The sequence below is a fragment of the Ornithodoros turicata genome, chromosome 8 (assembly GCF_037126465.1).
Source record: "Ornithodoros turicata isolate Travis chromosome 8, ASM3712646v1, whole genome shotgun sequence".
In the NCBI taxonomy this organism is placed as follows: Eukaryota; Metazoa; Arthropoda; class Arachnida; order Ixodida; family Argasidae; genus Ornithodoros; species Ornithodoros turicata.
Genome location: NC_088208.1, coordinates 32,857,028 through 32,878,376, shown reverse-complemented (window position 1 = coordinate 32,878,376; position 21,349 = coordinate 32,857,028). Strand labels below are relative to the sequence as shown.

Below are 21,349 nucleotides of genomic sequence, written 5' to 3'. Positions count from 1 at the left end.
ACCGCATACGCGAACCGTTTGAGGAAAAACGATTCACTAAAACTCGCTGACCGTTTCGCGGAAAGGAGTCGCACTCCTTCAAGGCACTCGAAAGGCAATAACGGCACAGAAGGAGAGCTGACATTGCGTTCAGGGCGCTTGCACACCAGACCCTGGGTTTGGGGGGGGGGGAGAGGGAAATCTCATGTATAAACTGACATTTTGAGGTCGATAGCCACCCCCACCCCGTGGACCCGCCATTGTAGTACACCAACTACCCCGTCTCTGCCCTTTGACATATGTAGCTTTCATATGCCTCATCACCACGTGCCTGTTGTTGTTTCCATGCGCTCAGCTACACATAACACTTATATACATGTCTTCACGTCGTACCGAGGTTCTGCGAGAAAAAGAGAACGTCAAGTTATTATTTATGAAGATGAGAGCGCTGGGTCTGCGCCAATTCTCTCTCCTCAACGCATCTGCGCCAAAAATACTTCCAAAGGCCGCTGCTCCTGCGTCAGATACTCGGTAAGAACGGAACACACACCGCAGAGCTGAAGAAGCCTTCGAGAACGGCGGAGAAGACGCGGAAGTCAAAAAAGAGTTTAGTGTGAGAAACGGCGCTTGTGTAACATAAGGAAGTGACAATGGAGCTAATTCAAGGCGCCAGCAACAACTGCAGAGATATCGTTTTTCGGGACACCGGATACAAGTTCAGAAGAGGTTATATACGGCAAGAAGGACGGCACAACGAGGTTGCGATGCACTCGTATGACTATAGCCATGCTGTGATTTACATGAACGGCGACGACCTAGACTTTGGTCTCCTGCCAGAACACAACCACAATGCGAACCGTCAGAAGATCGAGAGGCGAGTCATTAGATCGGCCTCCAAGCGCAAGGCTGTCGACCAGATGGCAGAAAGTCCGTCTATAAAGTGGTTCCTAATGGAGCAAGCATATGCAGTAACGCTAGCGAGACATTTGACTGTCATGGGATGAAGCTTATCCGGGAAGCGGTCAATCGCGCGCGACGCAAACATATACGTACTGGTATCGAGTTCGATGGAGGATGTACGAATCAAGCAGTTGCCCTTCTGCTTTGATGCAGGAACCGAACAGTGAACGACGAAGGCAGATCTGACAGTGGGATTGTGTAGGCATATAGCTGCTTTGCAGAATGCAATTCTACATATTTTTGTTTGTTTGTTCATTTCTCTTGCAAAGGAAGACCGAACCTCCGTCTGGGTAGAGCAGGGAACGGCGGTACAGGAATACAAGGAACACAACAAAACACAAATACAAAAATCCACGCACACAGAGAAAAGGAAAGACTACAGCACATGGTGCAGGAAACAATGCGAGTACAAAGTGTAACTACTACGGCATGTTACCACGTAACTGTCGCTTCAATTCGCCGACCGACCTGCTTGTATGAATAAGATTATAGTGCTCATTAAAAAAGGTTGGAACTAAAAAGTTCATTATTTGGCGCCCGTAGTCCGTTCTACATCTTGGAAGCAAGAGTCTCTTTCCCTCTCGTAAGTTGAGTAGATGAGTCTACACTAGCAAAAGCAGTGTTCAACCTATCAGGATCATAAGTATAAATAACAATAAACGATAAAGTGAATGAGACAGGCGAGCAATAAACTTCCAACCGATCGGAATAGTATTTGTCCGGTGCCTTTCTTCGCCTTCTGCGTTCCAGCCAGCGCCAGCAGCGTTCGAACGGACATTGCAACAAGAGCCGCAAAAAGAGATGTTAATATAAGGGCCGATACCTGGAACGCATCTGTACTTGCTGCAGGGGTAACCGTCGGTACATTTCCTATCGAGAATGCAGACGCTTGTCGCGTTGCAGGTATGTTGCTTGCAAGGATGGGTGACCTCGAAGCGACTCCCTCCTAGGTCGCTTTCTTCTGGAAAGAGGTGCGTGACATGGGATGGTGAACATAAAAGATACACAGAGAAGAAGATACAGCGACTGAGAAAATGGAACAGAGATGCCTACTCATGTAAGGCTTGATTGAGATACAGGGCGTGTCGTCCCCTGGAGGCGCCAACGACTCGCACAACGTGTACGGCGTCTGGTTGTCTCCAAGCCTGCTACGGTCGACGCAACGGTTGAGTATGTCTACACAGTCTTGCCTGGAAGAGCAATGCATTCGATCATGGTGTCTACCTCACATGTCTCGTACGATGAAACCTGTCAATAGGAACCGATTATTACTTGCAGATGGCGCTGACGTGGTCGTGCCGATGGCAAGGTTTGATCTGAAGTGCGCAGGCAACTGCTTTCCATTCCTCCGGACGGCAAACGGACACGTTGTGGACAGGGATGTCCATTGTGGGCAGCCGGATGAGGCCTCTGGACCATAACCGGATGTCGTTCTCGGCTGCTCGGTCTGCACGCTTGGTGCAGCTGTGAAATAGCTCCGCCGGCCGATTGTTGAAGTGTGTGCAGTACGACAGACCTCTGCAGCCCAGCTCGCACGGTTCGTCCACTGCGTGGTAGCCAAATGTGGTCCCGTCATTCACATCTACAACAAGAATGAAGGAAGTGTCCTACCTTCCACCAGACAGTTCTGCATGTCTACCTCGGCTGGGTGGTACTGGCATTTGGTGTGGAAACTCTCCCAGTAAGATCCCCACTCGGATCCAAATGTCTGCATTCCAGGATTTAAAAAAAAAAAAAAGTACAGCTCAGGAACGACGTCAGAGACATTTATTCCTACCACATATCTGATATATCTGCGGGAAACTTTCATGGGAAAAAAGGTTAGCGCGAACCTTGAGACAAAGTCTTTGGCAGTCGACAGTCGTGGCCCGCAAGCAGCACTGAATCTTTGCACCATCAACAGGAAGAAGAGTCTTTCTCGTCTCTGGCGCCTTTTGCTTGGCGCTGTAGAGGAAACACTGCCATAGCCTATCCTAGAAAAAGCAAAAACGGCATAATGGGTGTCTATTGCTTCGTGCCTCTTCTCTCTCTCTTTTTTTTCTCTCTCTATCAGCATTATTCATATCCTGCCCACCTCTTCATAGCGAAACCAGGGAACAAAGCTTACGTGCAGCGTTGGCTCGCCACAGCCTCCTTCTAGGAGCGCGTCCATCATGTCTTGTTCTATTTCCACTTTCCTGAGGACATCGAGACAAGTGGTGCGACACTTGTCGGTAGGGGCGTGCTCGCAGCAGTGGATCTCTGCAACAATAAGTTTCAACCTCCTAAGCAACACGCCTTATCGTTTTATGGCAATTTTTTTGGGAGAAGTAGTGAACCAACAACAAGAAGAACGATAAATGATGGAAAAGTGATGACGATATGGAACCAAGTGAACCAAGACTCGTACTCTGATGCGCGTTTTCTGAACGCCTTGCGTGCGTGATGTTCCGGACGCACTGGAGTACTGCTGGACTGTGCTGGGAACACGAGGAGTCCACAGCAGCGCGAACTTGACGACCTCCAGCTCTGCCCTTGCCGACCCCGATGAAAACGTTCTTGCAGGCCACGTAACACTGTGGAGTCTGCGCATGGTTGCAGCATTTCTCGCCAACTGCAAGCAGGAGGAGTGGAACACGATTAAGCTTCGTGTGGGCCTACCGCGAGCTGTTGAAGTGTGGTTACTTACGCTCTTGTTTCTCCAGACAAGCGTGGAATTCAATCTCGTCGCTCTGCCTGCATGCTGGTTGGAGGTCATCGTTCGACTGTGCCTGCGAAAAGGCGGAAATCAACGTTGAACATCAACAGGAAAACGCTACTCAGGTGATAGGAGCTCAGAAGAGCAGTTCCGGTGACACAAACTACTTGTCACTAGGCAATATTTCGCACATATTTCGTCTTTCTCAGAAGGAGAGGGACCTAATGTTGCTGCTCGGTGTGAATTTAGGAACAGCCAACGAAAGGAGTATGAAAGCAGTTCTCACTCGTATGCATGCCAGCTGACATTTCCTCAGCTTGGGTTTGTGACAACAGGGCCGACCATACCAGCCATCTCCACGGTTGATATCTGCAACAATAGACACGTGATTGTGTAGAATTCTGAGCGGAAGAACAATCCCGATAACGATTTATTCCTTATTTGGTTCCTCTCCACTTTTCCAACACTTCAAATTCACATGGTACTTGTGTCGTCGTAGCCCGTGGGACCAGAGACATAAACTGTAAGCTTGTAGCACTTCGGTGCCCAAGTTATTGCATCGGGTACCGGGTTGTGTACTGGGTGGTGTGAGCTGCGCCCATCGAGACCCAAGTGAACAGGGTTTCAGAGTGCCCAACCTTCAGAGTTCATAAGTGTCCAACACTTTACATGCCCACGCACGTACAGAGCAAAATCAATGACCCGGGTCGAAGATTGTCAGAAGTTAGCCAAGCGGATCGGACGCGTCACAACAAGGTCCTGCTGTGTTTTCCTGTGTGGTAGATGACACACTGACGCACTTTTACAGCGTCAGCTGTATAGTGGAGACTTTCTCGAGATCGCCGTCGGTGTCGTCAGCATTCGCATATCCGCGCAAAACTCTTATCGCATGTGCACTCAGCGCTGGTAGTAAGGAGGAGAACCCCGCCGCCAGTTTACAACCGCTATTGATGGAAAGTGAGATAAAAACCACGCTCAGCCGTGCAGCCGATATCCATCAACTCTACCTGACAAATGCGGGCAATGACCTCAACTAGACAATCCGCACTCGTTGACACTCGCAGGCCTAAATGTACGTTCCGTACAGCTCCACGCGGAAGACGTTGCACACGACTATGTCCTTCGTAAGGCATCACTTCTGTGTCTTTCCGAGACGTGGGTGAAGTCGGAGAGACCGATATAAGTCGACGGCTTCAAGTCCTGCCGCGGGGCGCGTCGCAGTGGCAAGGGCAACCGAGCGGCCGGAGTTGCCATTTATCTTCGTGCCGGTATACTGGCTACACCACTTGAAGTGACCCTTCCTGGAGACGACGTCGGAGAAATTTGTGCCGTGCAGCCTCCCACAGGGCTCGTGGTGGCTGTGTGCAACTTCTCGCCTCGCGCCGCGACGGAACGCATCCGCGACTTTATCGTGCATGTACTCGCGCCTTACCGCACACACAACTTCTCGTTGGCGGAGACTTCAACGTGGACGTTTCACTGGCCAAGAACACTACTTTCCTAAGTGATATGTCCGACCAACTGGACCTTACGCTGTGCACCGGCATCCGCCAACCCTCAACTAGACATGGCTCATGCATGGACCTGGTGTTGCAGAATAGCCACCTCGTTCAGGACACCACTCACCTCGCCGACCATTTCAGTGACCACAACAAATCAATACTCATCACGCTTAAATAAATTTGTCTACACACTTTCATCCGGCCTCATTTCACCACACGCACAGCTGACGCTGAATTTCGCGTTACACGAGTCGTACCCGTCCTGTAATTTTTTGTCAAGATTTATCTCTGCGATTTCTGGAGTTGGAGTTGGACGGACTAAAACGGACGGACGGACGGACGAACTTCTACTTCTCGACTCTAGGTTGTTTCTGTTTTAACTAGCGTTCTTACTTAATTTTTGTTTCAATATGTACTGGCTTCGGCACCCCAACCTGTCTCTCAGACCTCCCTTCTTTGTGTGTGTGTGTGATTGCGTGTTAGCACCACGAAACAACTGTGGCTATGAGCAGCGTACAGGTGTGGACAGACGGAGAGAGGGCAGCAGGAAGGAGTGGGGGACAGGGGGTTTAGTATGCGTCCTGGGCCGACTTCAGGGGGAACTGTGCCGACATTCGTCCGGAAAGTCGTCCGGAAAACCCAGGGAAAACCTCAGGCAGCACAGCCGGCGGTAGAATTCGAACCCACCGCCTCCCAGTCTTCAGCACGCCCTTTTGGTTACCATCAACGAGCGGACGCCTTAGCCCACACGGCCATGCCGCTGGTCTCCCTTCTCGTGTGGTATACCACATCGCTAAATTAATAAATAAACCTGATCGTGCTCCGGGTGTGGGACTGGCAACACTATGTCTTCCCCATATTGGTGCTGCCATTCTCAACGGTGTCGCCTTCCCGCGTAGATTATTTCGAGCATTCATTCAACGCGTGCGTCCGAGAAGGTTGACGGAAACAGCGTTCGCTGAGCAGCACAGCATCGTCCACGCCAAAGCTGCTAAAGACACGTGACAGTGAGCCGTCAGTTCCAGTCCAGTGGGCTGCAACGATGGCCCCCCCTCTGCAGCAGCAGCGTAACGGCTTCACGTTTCACGACCAGAGCCTCATCAACAGGGACGCTTTCTTACAACGCGGTGTCTACGACGACGCCTCAGGGGAATCCTTAGCCCGTTTCCGGTGCACTGCTGGAACTAAATGGCAACGCATAGGTCCCTCTTTCTTCGAGAGTGTTTGTCTTCGCTCACGTGGTCATTGCTCTTTTGAGGTGCATAAGCAAGCTCTTTGCTGGCGCGGGAGACAATTACAAAAGATGAGCAGGAAGGAGAGGGTTTGACACAATGCTCATTGTTTTATATATAGCGTGTGAGACTTGCAAGATGGGTTGGGGAGACAGGAAAATAATATTTGCCCGCAATATTCATACGTAAAAGTAGTGTAAGGATAGCGCTTCAGTCTGTATCCGAAGATAGGCCTACACACTTAACAGAAAACAGGAATTTGTGGAGTAATGGCAGTTTCTAGGGCCCCAGATTGCAATTTCTGCCAGGCGCCAAACTTTAATCCCCAACACGGCAAATGTCCCTGAGATGATCGCGAAGCTACCGTGCATTTAGTCCAGAAAGTGAGCAACGGTTGTGGCAATACATCTACCCCCCCCCCCCCCCAAAAAAAAAAAAAGAAACTAAAACTACTCATTTTTTCTCTCAGTATAGCTGAAGAAGGGGTACGATCGTTATTGCCATTTGTCGACGGCAAGTTGTTGAACAAACACCAGTGCCACCCACCAGCCTGTAGCTATACGTGCAGTTCAGCGGCTAGTGCCTCCGAAACGGCAACGCGCCACAAAATTTGCCTTATTTGATGTGGCAAATTCGGGATATAACGTGCCTCCTGCTTGCTTTTTACCGGACAGGTGGCAGAAAAATTATGTTGCAGGCGGCTTGGTCCACGGGTCCCAGTGCCACGGCACTGCCGTGGCACTGGGACCCGTGGGACTGGGTCCGAGCTATGGGTCACTGGGACCCATAGCTCGGCGTTTCGGGCCTTCGAAACTCACGATCATAATCATCTGATAAGGCGTGAGTTCGGGCCCTGCTACGAACTCATGTGAAGGTCGACATGGCGTATCGGTGAGCCCGATCATGCCGCATATTAGTGCACTCACCGCATAACATCACATCTGCCGGGTTTACAAGTGTGATATTATCTGGTGAGTGCACTAATATGCGGCACGATCGGGCTCACCGATACGCCATGTCGACCTTCACGTTAGTTTGTAGCAGGGCCCGAACTCACTCCTTATCAGATGATTGTGATCGTGAGTTTCGAAAGTCCGAAATGCTGAGCTATATGCACGGCAGAAATTCGAATGCGAACGTCGAAACAGCCACTTCATCACAAAAGAAGGACTTATCGCGCCAGCGTCGATATCACACCTTGGGGTCGGCACGTCCCTGAGCAGCTACCGACGATACAGCATGATGTGGCTTTCTGTTATCTCCAGGTGGCGTCTCGTTTCAGTTACGACTCGCGATGCCCCTTGCGAGCTTTAGTTTGCGTTTGCCTTCGGTGTGTGTACGTAGTGTTTCCCCAAACCGGTGCTTCTTTTGTTCACTACACGTGATGCTTTTATGGTGCTCGCGGCACAGACCATTCTGCATGTGGTGAGTAGCATGCACAGAGGTGCTTACCATTCAGGGTATCGTTGATACAAGACCAGAATTCAACCTGTAACGAGAAAGAGAGTGAAATAATTGTAGAGTTAAACACATCACGGACGCGTACAGGTTGGGACAAAAGTTTACGAAACACGCGAGCCACGTACTTTTTCTTCGGTGCGACACCCTAGCGGCTGCCGGAACCGGGTGAGTCCACTGTTTCGGAGGGGTGGAAGGGTGCGATGTGAGCGACACACAGCGGTAACTTGTACTTCCCGGGCACGCATAAGCGACACTGGAACCACCACTGTGTGTCGCTAACAGCGCATCCGTCCACCCCTTCGAAACAGTGCACTCACCCGATTCCGGCAGCCGCTAGGGTGTCGCACCAAAGAAAAAGTACGTGGCTCGCGTGTTCCGTAAACTTTTGTTCCAAGCTGTACGAAACAAGTTGCATTTCCTTCTCGCACATTTTTTATGGGTCTCACATTGTGTGCCCAGGTCGCTGGTGCAGGTTGCTGCTTATCTTCCTACTTGATACCCAAATTAGTGTCATTCTTTATGCGTCGTTTACCATCAACGAAGACGCAGTACCCCTTTCAAGCCGTGCACTGGGTAGAAATTTATGTGCGTCCTGGGGTATATTCGCAACGCACGGTGTACGCTGTTCCGTGTCCACGTAATTTTGGCAACCAGCTCCATTTTCGCCGCGCAGCCAACCAATTAAAAGGAACATTAAGATTCATATCCGCCTTGATTACGGTTCACGCTTTTACGCCGGATAATGGTTATTATGTCGACTGCCCAGGGCATTATAATGACAATAAAAACAGAGACGACAAGAGGACGCATCAGGTGATCCACATCTGCTGTGTCACGAGCTCGGTCCGGTTAAATCAGTCGCACGTGATTTGCATATTACCTACGCGTTCGGCCGTAAAGGTACGGGAAGAGAGAGAACGTACTACGTAAGCTGTCAAATAGCACTCAATGTACTACCCCAGTATTATGGGCCTGATTCACGTGGACCAAAGAGACATTGGGATATCAATCAGTATAGCAGACGCGCAGTGAAGGCCACATTGTATGTTCTGGCGCCATTTCTTCACGGTGGCGTTTAATCTGCGGAAGCGCTCGATGATGTGATTACCACTGGCCGGCGACCACCGTTTTGCCTCGTAAATGTAGGAGCAAAGATATATTTTAAATAGAAGTCCTAGCATACGCGGAGGGTTTTCAAGCTGCCGGAGAAGGGCCGGGCCCAACGTCCCCCGCCTTTTTTTTTTCATACACAGAGGACGGGCAGGGTTTTGGGAATTCCGTGTGGTGATTCCTGTGCTTAGGATATCCCTCGAAACGTCATACCTTCGTTCCATCCTGAAGGATGTTGCTTTGCAATGATTAGCTATCAGCGGACGTAACACACAAGCGCAACAATAAACCCAGCAGTGTGAATCGGGCTTTAGACGCCATATCTAACGCTTTGCGATAACTGCCTTCACAGCCCAGGCAGCACAATGTACTGAAAGTCGAGTGCAAAGGGGGGGTAGGACGGGTAGGTGAAAGGCCTTGAACACACTCGTGAAACTAAAGAAGATCGATAAGACACATACCGTCCACCGCTATTGCGCTCGACTTTCAGTACATTGTGCTGCTTGGGAGTCGACTGATGCAGGACGCTAAAACCATGACCGAGATTTTATATCTTGTCTTCCACGCATAAAACGCGTCGTATCACCGGGCGTTCAAATCAGACGCGTAGCTGTGTGTAGAGGGACATTCCGTTAGCAGGATGGTTAAAAATTCCCCACATTGAGACGACATTCTGCCTAATGCGAACCAGCTTTTTTCCTAGGGCAAGGCCGTTTAGGAGTGTAATGAGACGTAGCGAGCTCTATGTGGGAGCACTAGTACGGTAACCGAAAGAGAGGGAAGCCGTTTCCCTCACTTCTTTCAAAAATATATGTTCCCTTGCCTTCGGCTACACATCAGGTGAAGGGTAGCTGCTGTGGTTCCCAGATTTGAAATGCCATATGTATATGTGCGTGATATCATGCGCTAAACGGGTGTTGACGCGAAGCTCGCAAATAGATTCAGGCAGCTACTCAAACATCATGGCCGTGCATTATGGAAATCGTGGCTTGGTTTTATTTAAGCATTAAACGCCTAGAAGGAGCCATTAAAGACGAACGGGGCATGAGGTTAGAAGTTGAAGCGAGCGCAGCTAACATTAGTTAGTCTTAGTATATCGTGTACGCTGTCGCCTTTGCGTACACAAGAAATAGCGTGGTGGTTCTGCCCTGTTTAATGGGCAAAAATTGCGTGATCGAGTCACAATGGCTAACAAGCAAGCGAGCTGGTGAAGTTGATGCATAATGTAAAACCACGATACTAGAGAACACGAAGTCACCGACACAACACGAAGTCTCGTGTTGTGTGTGTCCCTTCGTGTTCCCTAGTCTCGGGGTTTATTTATTTATTTATGTAAATACCTCAAAGAGCCCATTGGGGCGATACATGAGGTTTTATATTATGCATCAAGTCAGTTTGTTTTCTCTCGTTATTAAAGGCATGGCGCTGCTACGCGGGACAGAAACGGCAAATACGCGGTAAACACAATGGGGTTTCCTAGTCCCTTTTGCCCACCAGCGACGTCTGCTACATGCGCATGCGCACCCTCTTGTTTACAAACTGAAGTCGGGTAAATAGCTTCTGTACATCAAGGAAACACAAGTCCAAACTTTAACTCTGAGTTCATCCTCTGGCGGGTGTGAAAAATTCTTGAGTGATGAATCAGTGAACGTATTTACCCTGCTGCGTGTTTAGTGACCTCACACCGCATCCATTAGGCGAGGTGCAGCCTTTGCGGTTTAATATATTACTTTCCTCAATTTGTCATTCGAAGCATACGCGCTAAAACTGACACGTGGCGCCTTGGAGCGTAAACATTGACTAAGAACCCCTCTCGTACATCTTCAGCGCCCCTGTAACAGATTGAAGGTAAAAATGTGCTGAAATGCGGGCGCGGGAGGAAATAGTCGCTTGTTACTGTGCACGTTATGGGGGAGATCCCTGAGACGAGGGGTGACTCCGAGACTGATGAGTGTGAATTTCAGGAGCGGAAGGAAGGAACGGGGGGAGAGAGAAGACGGGTGACATCGGGTATCACTTAGTCTGCTCGTTTTGGTGTGAGCAGATTCCGACTGGCGCATAAGACAGTCTCATGTTTCTGCCGCGCTGTCCTTGGACTAGGGACGATTACGAGAATGCCGTAGCATCTTGAACGAAGATGATGAAGCAACAATGATGATGAAGATGAACCAACACAGATTACTGCTACCCCCAGTGATATACGGCAGAGTATAGTGCAGTGCATATAGCACGACGGACATACGTTTTTGATGTAGGCAAATACAGGGAAGGAGAACCACTTTATTCAGTGAGCGGACACTCCCTGTTTGAAAAGAGTACGAATAAATAAATAAATTCAATAAATAAATAAGACAAACCGAAACATAATTTGGTTTAAGCACATCGGTCAGGTGTTTCTCAAGGCGCTCCGCAACTTTCAAATTGACACTTCGGCACTCAAAACATTATTTTAGCATTTAGCTCTCATTTAATTAATCAATTAGACACAATGAAAAAGTACTGGCGACTGGGATACACGACCGCTAACAGCATTCACGTGGTTTAATGAGCCTAGACCGCCCAGTCTTTTTTCTTATCTATATGTCTTATCTATATCTTATATATATATCTATATCTATCTTATCTATGTATCTTGGTGCATGTTATTTGAGACTCCCTGTATGTGCATGGTCCAACATACTCTTTTCCCGATATGTAGCAGCAAGGTTACGGCATGTCTGTATGAGGTCAAATCATTCATTTCCCCCTCCTTAAATTCGTGTCGTTGGGGCATCCCGTGCCCCAAATGAGTTGGAGCACCCCTAAGGTAGACAGTTGCGGATTACAGACTACGTTTGGTGCAGCAGCGGGGGAGAACACATCGAGGAATGAATAAATAAAGATAAAAAAAAAGCAGATTGGGGAAAATGAACAAAGGGACACAGCATACAGGACTAGAGTCACTAAATAAGCTTCGCTTCAGAGTATCGACACTGAGGTCCTAGGGAGAGCACGAGCGCCATCTTGTTTCCGCAGCACACCGGTACCATTCCCATTTTAGGATCAAAGACGGCTAGCATAATGCTCCCTGTGGGATAGAGAACCGTGTGTGGGGTTTATGCGATAATCCATGTATTATCCACCAGAGCGTCCCGGAGATGTCAAGGTGAGCTCGAGGCCGTCAACTGCTGCTTGCAAACGAAAGGAACATTTCATCCGCGCACGATAGATGGCATCGTGAGCTAACGTGCGCAGTGCGCGCGCGCGCGCGCGGAAACAAGATGGCGCATGCTCGCTCTCGGAACTCAGTGTCGATACTCTGAAGCGTAGCTTATTTAGTGACTCTATACAGGACGACTGCTTGCTGGCAAGTAACACCCTTATGATGACCTCGTAAACTTAGATATACACAACGAGAGACAGTCAACACATATTTATCGTTTCACGCGATATCTGTGCTGTCTATATTTGTATATATCAATATCTCTGTATGTGTATCTAAGTTTCTCCGGTCATTATAAACCTGTTAATTGCGAGATAGCAGTGGTTCTGTGTCGTTGTGTCCCGTTCTTCATCTTTCCAGCTGATTTTTTTCTTCATGGATGCAATGTTCTTTCACGGCTCAGAACAGCGCGCTTTTCTTTCTGCGTTTCAAGGTTGCTGCTCACTATCAGTGATTTCCCCAGAAATTCACTGCTGGGGGGTGCCGAGCTTTCAAGGGGGGGGGGGGGTATGCTTGGTGAAGGTTGCACTTAAGGAATTTTCTTAGACATGGAAAGAATCGTGGAACAATGGTGACACCTCTGCAGAGCTTTCCCGTTTTCTTTCTACATGTTACTACGTTAGAACGCAGTACATTAGAATACAGATTCATTATGAACGGCATTTCAACATTAAGATGCATAATCACACGACGAACAAAGACTAGCACCTTGTCTCACGAAGCTCAATGAATACCTAGCACACAGATTGTACAAATGCATGGTACGATCACCTGCATGACTGTGGTCCTACAGCCCAAGTTTTACAGTACAGGATGTAATTCGCTGCACCGGACTCTCTACCAGAACGTTTTGGTGGTCGAGCTGGGTGGGGTCACCTGAGAAAAATCAGGGGGGGGGGGGTGCAAAAATGCAGAGGGGGTGGTGTAGGGAAATCCCTGCTCACTATGGATTTCCATACAGCCACGAGGAGAGACATCTGTCTTAATTGAAGTAGGAACGGAACATATGTTAGCAATTACTACGAAAAAAAAAAAAAAAAACGAAAAATTGGCGATTCCACGAATGACCCTGTTCCTTCTCGTTAATTCGAACTCTCACCCGGAGGCGCGGTGCCGCATGCGTTAACTGCGCACACCGAGGTACTTTCATTGAACTCTTTGCGGTGTTGTGACAGGGTCGGACGCACGAACGCATGCTAAGCTGGAGCGCATTAGCCAAGTGTCGGATGCGGGGTGGCTGTTTTCGTTTCCGCTTCAGCGGGCACCTCCGAGAACATGCACGCGCCCAAGAGAGAGAGAGTTGCCGCTGTCACGCGTGCACTTGCGTGATGGAGTGTCCCATAGGCGTGGTTGCGCTTACGGCGTCGCATGCGCCGAGGAAGCCAAGTAAGGTGCGGTCAATTGCATGGGCGGGTACTTTCGATTGCTTCTGTTTGTCCTGAGCGTTTGGAGAATGTGTGCCAGCGATTGAAATACGGCGTTTGGCACGCTGTGGGGCAGTTGTTCTGCAAAATCAGCGTTGGATTTAAAAGTTTATGCGTAATTTCAAGTTCTTAACTATTCATATTCAAGTTTATTATTATTCGAGTGTGTTTCGTTTTCACCCTTTTCACCCACTCCGGACGAGTTCCCATTAGAAGTCTGCCCAGGACGCTCATTCCCCCAGGGCGTCAGCCGTGACGTTGCTCACCTCTGTGAGGCCGACAACGGGGAGCCCTTTCAGCACTACCACCACTCACTCCTTTCTGGCGTTCTCTTTGTGAAACATCCCATCTCATCGTGATAATCTATCGTTGTTGTTGTCTCTTTGTGTGCATGTTTATACACCGCCCACAGCTACAGTTGCTCCGCGGTGCAAACACACACAAAAAACATCAACAACAACAAAGTCTCGGCATATCACGCTTCAACAGTGACAAGCGAGACAGTCATGATGCGGTACATATTCTTCAACAACTCATTGTGCTCCAACTTGTCGTGGCTAAGGGAATGCACACCCGAACAGGGAGTGTTAGAGGTTTTAGTTGGGTACCCAAGGCGATTTGGGGGAGCAAAGAAATAAGGGGTCGTCACCGCGCATGCCCAGAGCACATAACAGTGCTTTGCGCAATGCTTAGTGACGGCTCCTTATTTCCTTGGGGCCTTAGCCCTGTGCACCCTCTTTTTAAAACTCGCCGTTGGGTAAGTGGTTGCGTTGCCACCAAAACGAGACGAGCCAGTTACAATTTTGCCCAAGCGCCATCGATAATTGTACTCACGCTATAGACTTCAACATTATCGAATACACAGTAAACAATTTGTATGCGGCGCTACACGCTATACTCCTGCGAACACCACTAAGAAGACTACGTTCTCAGCAACTGAAATCGGTCATTGGTGCGGGAACGCCGTGACCTTGACATAAATAATAGCCTGCGTGCATACAAACGACGTAATCGATGTAAGGCCACGTCCAACTCATGCTGTTATAGTACGCAAACAAACGATGCTTGGATGCGAGCATTCGCAGTGTGAGAACAAGTCTGCGACAACTCTTAATGTGACCTGTTACACTGATAATGTGACCTGGACATAAATAACCTGCGTGCGTACATACGACGTAATCGATGTAAGGCCACGTCCAACCCATGCAGTTATGGTGCGCAAACAAGCGATGCTTGGATGCGAGCATTCGCAGCGTGAGAACGAGTCTGCGACAATGTTAGTGTGTGCACGCGATCCGTCCATAACCATTGCGCACTCCACACAGGAGCGCAGGAACAGTTTAAACGTGCCGGTGAAAGTTTTACGTCGACGGGTCAAAACGAAGAGGGATTTCCCAGCAAGAAGCTCAAGGCGATGTTTCTATTTCCGCTCTCCAGAGCTTTCGCGAAGGAGAATAATGGTGACATCCTATAGCGCGTTCCTTTTGAGCGTGACACGGTTCCGTCGCCTTGCGTTTCTGTCGCCGTTTTTAGCGACGTGTAAGTGAGCGGAAACTTCGCAGTTCGCGCTTCGATGCGATGCATTCCCGCATAGAGCATTTTACTTGGGAACGGGATATGTATGTACTGGCCGTGTGGAACAGTACGCGAGCTAGGTGGTGTAACTGCGACCACAGTAGCAGCTCCTGGAGCTTGATGAGTTTCGGAACCGGACGAGGAGACAGGGACCAGGTAGGTTATGAGTTAGTCGAACCTCGTTAATATGACACTCGTTAATGTGACACTCGTTAATACGACATCCACGCTTTATTACTCTTTTTCTCGGGAATCGTTCCCTCCCAATGGACTCCGCATGTAACTCTTGTTTATTAATATATTTCATTTATATAACAATGACCGGTATTTTCGGCACAGCTAAGGGCGAGCACGTGTATTTTACCTTCGTTACTATGACATTTGGTCACTGAACCGGTGGTTCTCTTGACCTATAACGGCCAAAACGCTTTCGGGGTGACTGGTGACTTTCGTGGTGACGTGCTTAGTCCTTAGTCATTGTGGTCATACGGTCAGTGACCAGATATACGGCATTCATCGACCATGTGTGAGAAGAAGCTCAAAGGAACAGAGCCGACTTCCGGAATGAAGAAGCAGATATGCCTCAGATTGATAATTGCACTAAGCAAACGACTTAATCGGACTTTTTCCAATAAAAAAATAAATGAAAATACAGTGCTATACGTTCTTTTTAAATGCCTCATTGTTCGTGTTCTGTTACCAGCTTCCTTAATTTTCTACCTTTTTGAAGCTTACGTACACGGCATGGTACGACTCGTTTAACACGCGCCTGTTCGTTATATGACAATTGGCTTTATGACCAAAATCCGCGGGAACGGTCGTGGTAATATTAACGAGTTTCGGTTGTAGATCGCTTGTTCGAAAAGGCGTAGCGCATAAACGACGAACACAGGAGAGACAGCAACAGGAGCGAGCCATTTTCGGAGTTATATACCAACTAACCCAACAGTCAACGCTCGTAAGATGAATTATATCATACCGACTGCAAAGTGCACAGCTAATCGCACGTTGCGCAGGTCTCTGCACTTCTGTTCCGAAGAAGTGGGTTTGGACTAGGGGTTCCCGACGTGAGCCCTGAATCTATACCTATCGTATCGCGGGGATTTTTTTCTTTGCTATAACCGCGTTCCAACCCTAGCAACGTCAACCATGTACGGCGTGTTTACTGTGAAACGTTTTGCTCGCAGTTCTTTGTTTACATTCCGACGTTCGTGCGCCGCAAGCAAGCGGCGCGTTCTCGGGCAATATAACTCTAACTTTATGTAAATAAACAGATAACTTCTCGCTGTCAATATTGGGCTTGGCACGCCAGCGTAGAATTTATGTGCAAAACAACGTTGAAGGCAGAGTCGTGTCTATGTAGTTGTAATTCGTTTCATACAATGCCACGTTGAAATCCCGAGTGAGGCTACTGCTGGGAGGGGCCACTAGCCGACTGCAGTAACGAAGTCGTCCCACGAGTCACGGAGCGCACTCCGCGTGGCATGTCAGTGGCCGTGTTTCAGTTAAGAGCAAAAGGTGTCCTGGAGTTCAGGAAAAGGAAAAGAAAGATCCAATGCGAATGACGATCCATCGAGAGAGATCTTCTTTCCTGTTGGATGTACTCCCCCCGGTCACGTGACCTCAGTGGATCTTCTTTCTCGTCGGATCTGTTTTCGTATTGGACGTTTCTTCCACAAGCGACGAAGGACAGGCTGAGCACCAACATCTTCCGCATGGCACGACATTCTAATATAAATACAGCCATTATATCGAAGCATATAGTACGCGGTTGTTTGGCTTCGCATCGTAATCACTTTTACGGCATGCTGAGTGTCAGTTTCTGGTAAATACTCCGAGGGCGCTATTTCATTTGCATTAACGACAGCTGAATGTGAGAGTGTATCGCACATATATCTGTCTTGCGTGCCATTAGGTTACTGTTACGATAGTTTCACGACCTGCTGCTTTCAATAGAGGACTATAGACGGGTGACATGTGGGGTGTCAGTAATGAGCAAGTGGGCGCATGATAAGTGTGCGGCTTCCAAAGAAGATGGAGGCAGATGTAGCCAGCACTTCACAGCCTGCTAGACATTCCTGTGATCATGAGTCTCATTCGTCTTTTTCTATCAAGGGTTGCCGATCTCACTCTGCTTATTGTGAAAAACAAACAAGAACAGAAGCTATAGTGCAGGTGAAGCTGTGGTGAAGAACGGAAGTGTTTTTTTTTTTTTTAATTCCGCGTTAGCGCAGGCAGGAAGGAGTGGGAGACAGGGGGGGGGGGAGAACGGAAGGGGTTAGAGACATCCCTGAGTTACATATTCTTCAATAATAGGAAAGTCTAAGCTCACAGAAAATTGCCGAAGTTCTTCTTACGCCACATCACTGCTACGATTCTTCAAACGAAGACTGCACTAGAAACGCCGCCGTATCCTAATCGTCTCTTGTGCCATGAAGCACGAAAATACCTCATCCTATAATCGTGTTGCCTTACTGTTTGGTCCGTCACGATAAACGACGCTTTAGTTTACCACAACACAATCGCAGCGAAACAACTAAACAACAACTAAAAAGGAAGTTCGTGTTCTCAAATTCGGCCATACGATCGCGTATTAGTCTTGCTCCTCGAAAGAGCTTTTAGCTTTTAAAGAATAATAATAAAAAAATAATAAATAAAAGAAATCAATGAAAATAAAACTCCGTAATCATTTGGTAACCGTAATACCAAATATAATTTTTGCATTCCGCTCAAGGCTAGCGAATACAGTACACCGACCGACAAACACAAGACAAACACAAGAAAGGCAGATGGACTGTGCGCAGCACACATTCCATGTAGTACATGTAATTCGCGTTATTTATAAAGTTCCTCGATGCGACTCAATATTTACTGCGCGATATAGCTTTCCTGTCGTACCGCTAATGCACTGCATGATCACGAGAACCATACCTGTTAACGTTCCCGAAAGCATAATATCCCCAATCAAACGTTACTTCTATATTTCTACGATGATTCGACATAACTGGGTATGTCTTATCGATCGTGAGCCGCGCCGCATGCCGATACATCATCATCGGGGCCGTATTGCGAACGTCGGAATTCGTATTAGCGGCTGTTTGCTATAATATACGAAATGCTTCGGCACGGAGACAAAACGAGTGCATCGAGTATAGGCGAAAGACGTACGAGGTGAACGCTGTCGGCGGCTGCTCTCTTTGCCTGTGGGTGGCCGAGTGCTGTTTTTTTTTTCTTTCTTTGTAGTCTCGCCGTGAAGCGGGACAGGCGTTATATTTGTCCTGCACACGTAGGATCCCGGGTGTGTTGAACTTGTTACCGATGAGGGAATGCACACACCGACGTCGCGCGTTCACAGTGTTCATTTGAAGCGAGGTCTGCACAGTATGAACTGTCGTTTAATGTTTGCTCTGCAACGAGTGGTTCCCCGTATATACGTCCATCAGTGGGTGACAGCTCGAAGTCACGCGTTCATTCTTTAGTTTATTTTTTTCTTCCAGTTGGAACCAGCGTTGGCTTTTGTGTGGATGTTCTCGTTGATTCAATGACAACGTGGTTCACCCAGGGATTTGCGCATTGGAGGATCTTCATCTGGGATGAAGATCCCAGATGTTCAAAAGCCCAGATTTCTAAATTAAAGCTTTAATATGCTTCATCTCGGGGTTGTGTTGACAATTTCGTGGGGGGTGATACCCATATTTGCTGGCTTTTTTGGTCTTTCTAGCAGGTATTTGGAGGCGGGGGTGTTAGGGGTTGCGTGGAGGGGCTCGGAGAGTTCCTGAGTTCACCGGTAGATGGAGCAACTCGCTCTAGATGGAGCAACATCAGCGTAAGGATGAATGCGGTACACATGATATAAACAGCGCAACTTCAGAACGGGACAGAAAGAGACACGAGAACGACGCTGATCAGTGCAGCACGCCATCTGCACGAAGCTTTTTTTTTAAATTCAGTGTTAGCGCCGCGAAGCAACTGTGGCTACGAGCGGCGTACAGATGTGGACAGATGGAAAGAGGACAGCAGGAAGGAGGAGGGGTTAGTATGCGTCCTGGGCCGTCTTCAGGGGGAACTGTGCATACATTCGTGTGGAAAGTCTTCGGGAAACCCAGGAAAAATCTCAGGCAGCACAGCCGGTGGTAGGATTCAAACCCGCCACCTCTCAGTCTTCAGCACGACCTTGGCTACCATCAACGAGTGCGAGCTCGGCCATGCCGCTGGTATTCTACGAAGCTTCATCAACATCAACAACGGCACAAATACTGCCATAGTTTCCAGCATTGTATACGCACTTCGATATATGCACGTTGTTTCTTCAAAAGCCTGGTGCACGACGAGGTGGTCAGCAGCGGATTGACCTTGGACAGAAGCCATTCCCCCGTCTACAGCGTTTCAAAATAGAACCCAGCACGTCTCCTCGGTGGTTGGTCCCACAACTTGTCTTTCCTTTTTTTTTTTGTCCTTCTTGAGTCGCTTTCTCCTCTGAAGAGTTGGAAGACAGATGGATTGTCCGAAATTTCATAAATCAATCCATAGAGCGGGCACCCGCTGCGCTGTGTTTGTTTTGAGCACGTGGTGCCGAGAGTATGGGTCGTTGCTACGGTCATAGCTATATGCACGGGAGGAGTCACGCTTTGTTTTACGCTTGATTGGACACGTCTTCGTACGTGTGCGCTGTTTTTGCCGGTGGGGCTCGTAGAGCGCCCATAAGGAGGCGCGTTCGAAAATGGGGCGCGTGTATACAGTGCACATTAATCACGCAATGTAAGTACATACAGATTTGCACTGGGAGAAAAAAAAAGTTACGAAAGAAACGTAACGAATGAAAGCTTTTCAAAGCTGAAAGAACGAATCGGCTTTTGCCGATACCAATACCAAATATGTTCACTTGGATACCGTATTCGCTATTGAGGTGTAGGGTGTTTTCACATGACGTCGAACGAACGCGTTTTGCCGCCGTGGTGGTGGTCGCTTTTTCGGCGCAGCTGTCGAGATTATATCTAGCTCGAAAACGAAGCCCAATGAATGGTGTTCCTAAATCCTGTCGCGTCCGTGCCTTCTTTTTCTTTTTCATTATTGTTCTCACATTTTGTTTTATGAAAACTGTTGCTGTCGCATTGAAAAATAGCGCAGTTTGTCATCTTTCAGTGCCGCTAGCGCCAGTGGGAGGAGCTTACGAGCATGCCACGTCACTTTGACGTCACAGTGTGACGTAGATGAAAACTCCCTATACTCGCGAATAATGAATCCTGAACGAGATATCGCATCCTCAAGTTAAAAGATTAACGTATGTGCTAGTCGTCGTTAGACAACCAGAAACTGCGCAATGCTGCAAACGAGAGCTTCGAAAAGCTTTCCCCCCTCTTCCGTTTCAGATTTATGGCACATGTTTTATTGCTACATGGAGGATGGAGAGAGAGAGAGAAAAGGGTAGCTGGGTTTTCGGAGCTGGCGGGTGACTGCCAGCAACATGATTTTCCGGAAAAAATCTTCCCGCGAGAACAGCACCCCAGGGGATACTGCCTCGACGACCCCTTTATAGACCGGCCACACGGCCCATCCGGGGGCACACTCTATAGATGTTTCGTATTGCCAACTGTTGTATAGATGTTGGCACGCATACTTATAGCGTACGTTAGCGACGTATCGTATTCAATTTCGACAGAAAAAACGACGTTTTTTTTAGATGAACCCTTCTCCGGTGTGTAAAAAAAAAAAAAAAAAAAAAAACACTACCAAGAAACACACGTAGCAAATTTTTCTAGGATCCCAACTGTTTGTCTTTGCGCCACAAAAATGTCAATGATCATAATCTGAAATGCCGACGTGTTTCCTGTAACCAATTTTGTGTCGCCGCCAACGAACAGACATACGAAAATTTTGCGAAATCTAGACAGCTACTTCACCCCTTCACCGCTTTGTTCCGATACGACTTGGCGGACTTAATTTGTATACACTCCAGGCGCTTCTTGCGAACCTTGAATATGGCTATAGGAGAGGGCAACGTACTCGGTAAGCTTGAAACCTCGGCTGGGACCAGAAAATGATGTCACGCGTACCGCCGCATATATATTCACGGAAGGGAGTGGCAGTATACGTCGAGCGCTCCATTTTCGCATTACCCTCCACCTCCTGTCACCCTACCCACATACGTTGCAATACGATTTTCAAGGAATGGGTCCTAGAATGACTCGGGACGAAAATACTCGGTCGTCGCGGTCTCTCGGTTACAG

General features: G+C 48.3%; 1 protein-coding gene across 2 annotated transcripts in view; it reads right to left on the bottom strand.

Annotated features, from left to right (window-relative positions):
- The window catches only part of LOC135367032 (reversion-inducing cysteine-rich protein with Kazal motifs-like), a 50,834-nt gene that overhangs the window by 7,372 nt on the left and 22,113 nt on the right, over positions 1 to 21,349 (bottom strand). Inside the window, exons 4-13 of one of the 2 annotated variants that reach the window (XM_064600094.1) lie at positions 7,803 to 7,839; positions 3,903 to 3,985; positions 3,608 to 3,689; positions 3,329 to 3,532; positions 3,047 to 3,180; positions 2,772 to 2,912; positions 2,551 to 2,647; positions 2,212 to 2,485; positions 1,993 to 2,129; positions 1,763 to 1,900 (exon numbers count right to left, since the gene is read on the bottom strand). In XM_064600094.1, coding sequence (XP_064456164.1) covers positions 1,763 to 1,900; positions 1,993 to 2,129; positions 2,212 to 2,485; positions 2,551 to 2,647; positions 2,772 to 2,912; positions 3,047 to 3,180; positions 3,329 to 3,532; positions 3,608 to 3,689; positions 3,903 to 3,985; positions 7,803 to 7,839 — 1,327 coding nt within the window. The remainder of the gene's footprint in view (positions 1 to 1,762; positions 1,901 to 1,992; positions 2,130 to 2,211; positions 2,486 to 2,550; positions 2,648 to 2,771; positions 2,913 to 3,046; positions 3,181 to 3,328; positions 3,533 to 3,607; positions 3,690 to 3,902; positions 3,986 to 7,802; positions 7,840 to 21,349) is intronic. The other variant, XM_064600095.1, reaches the window with a different exon arrangement.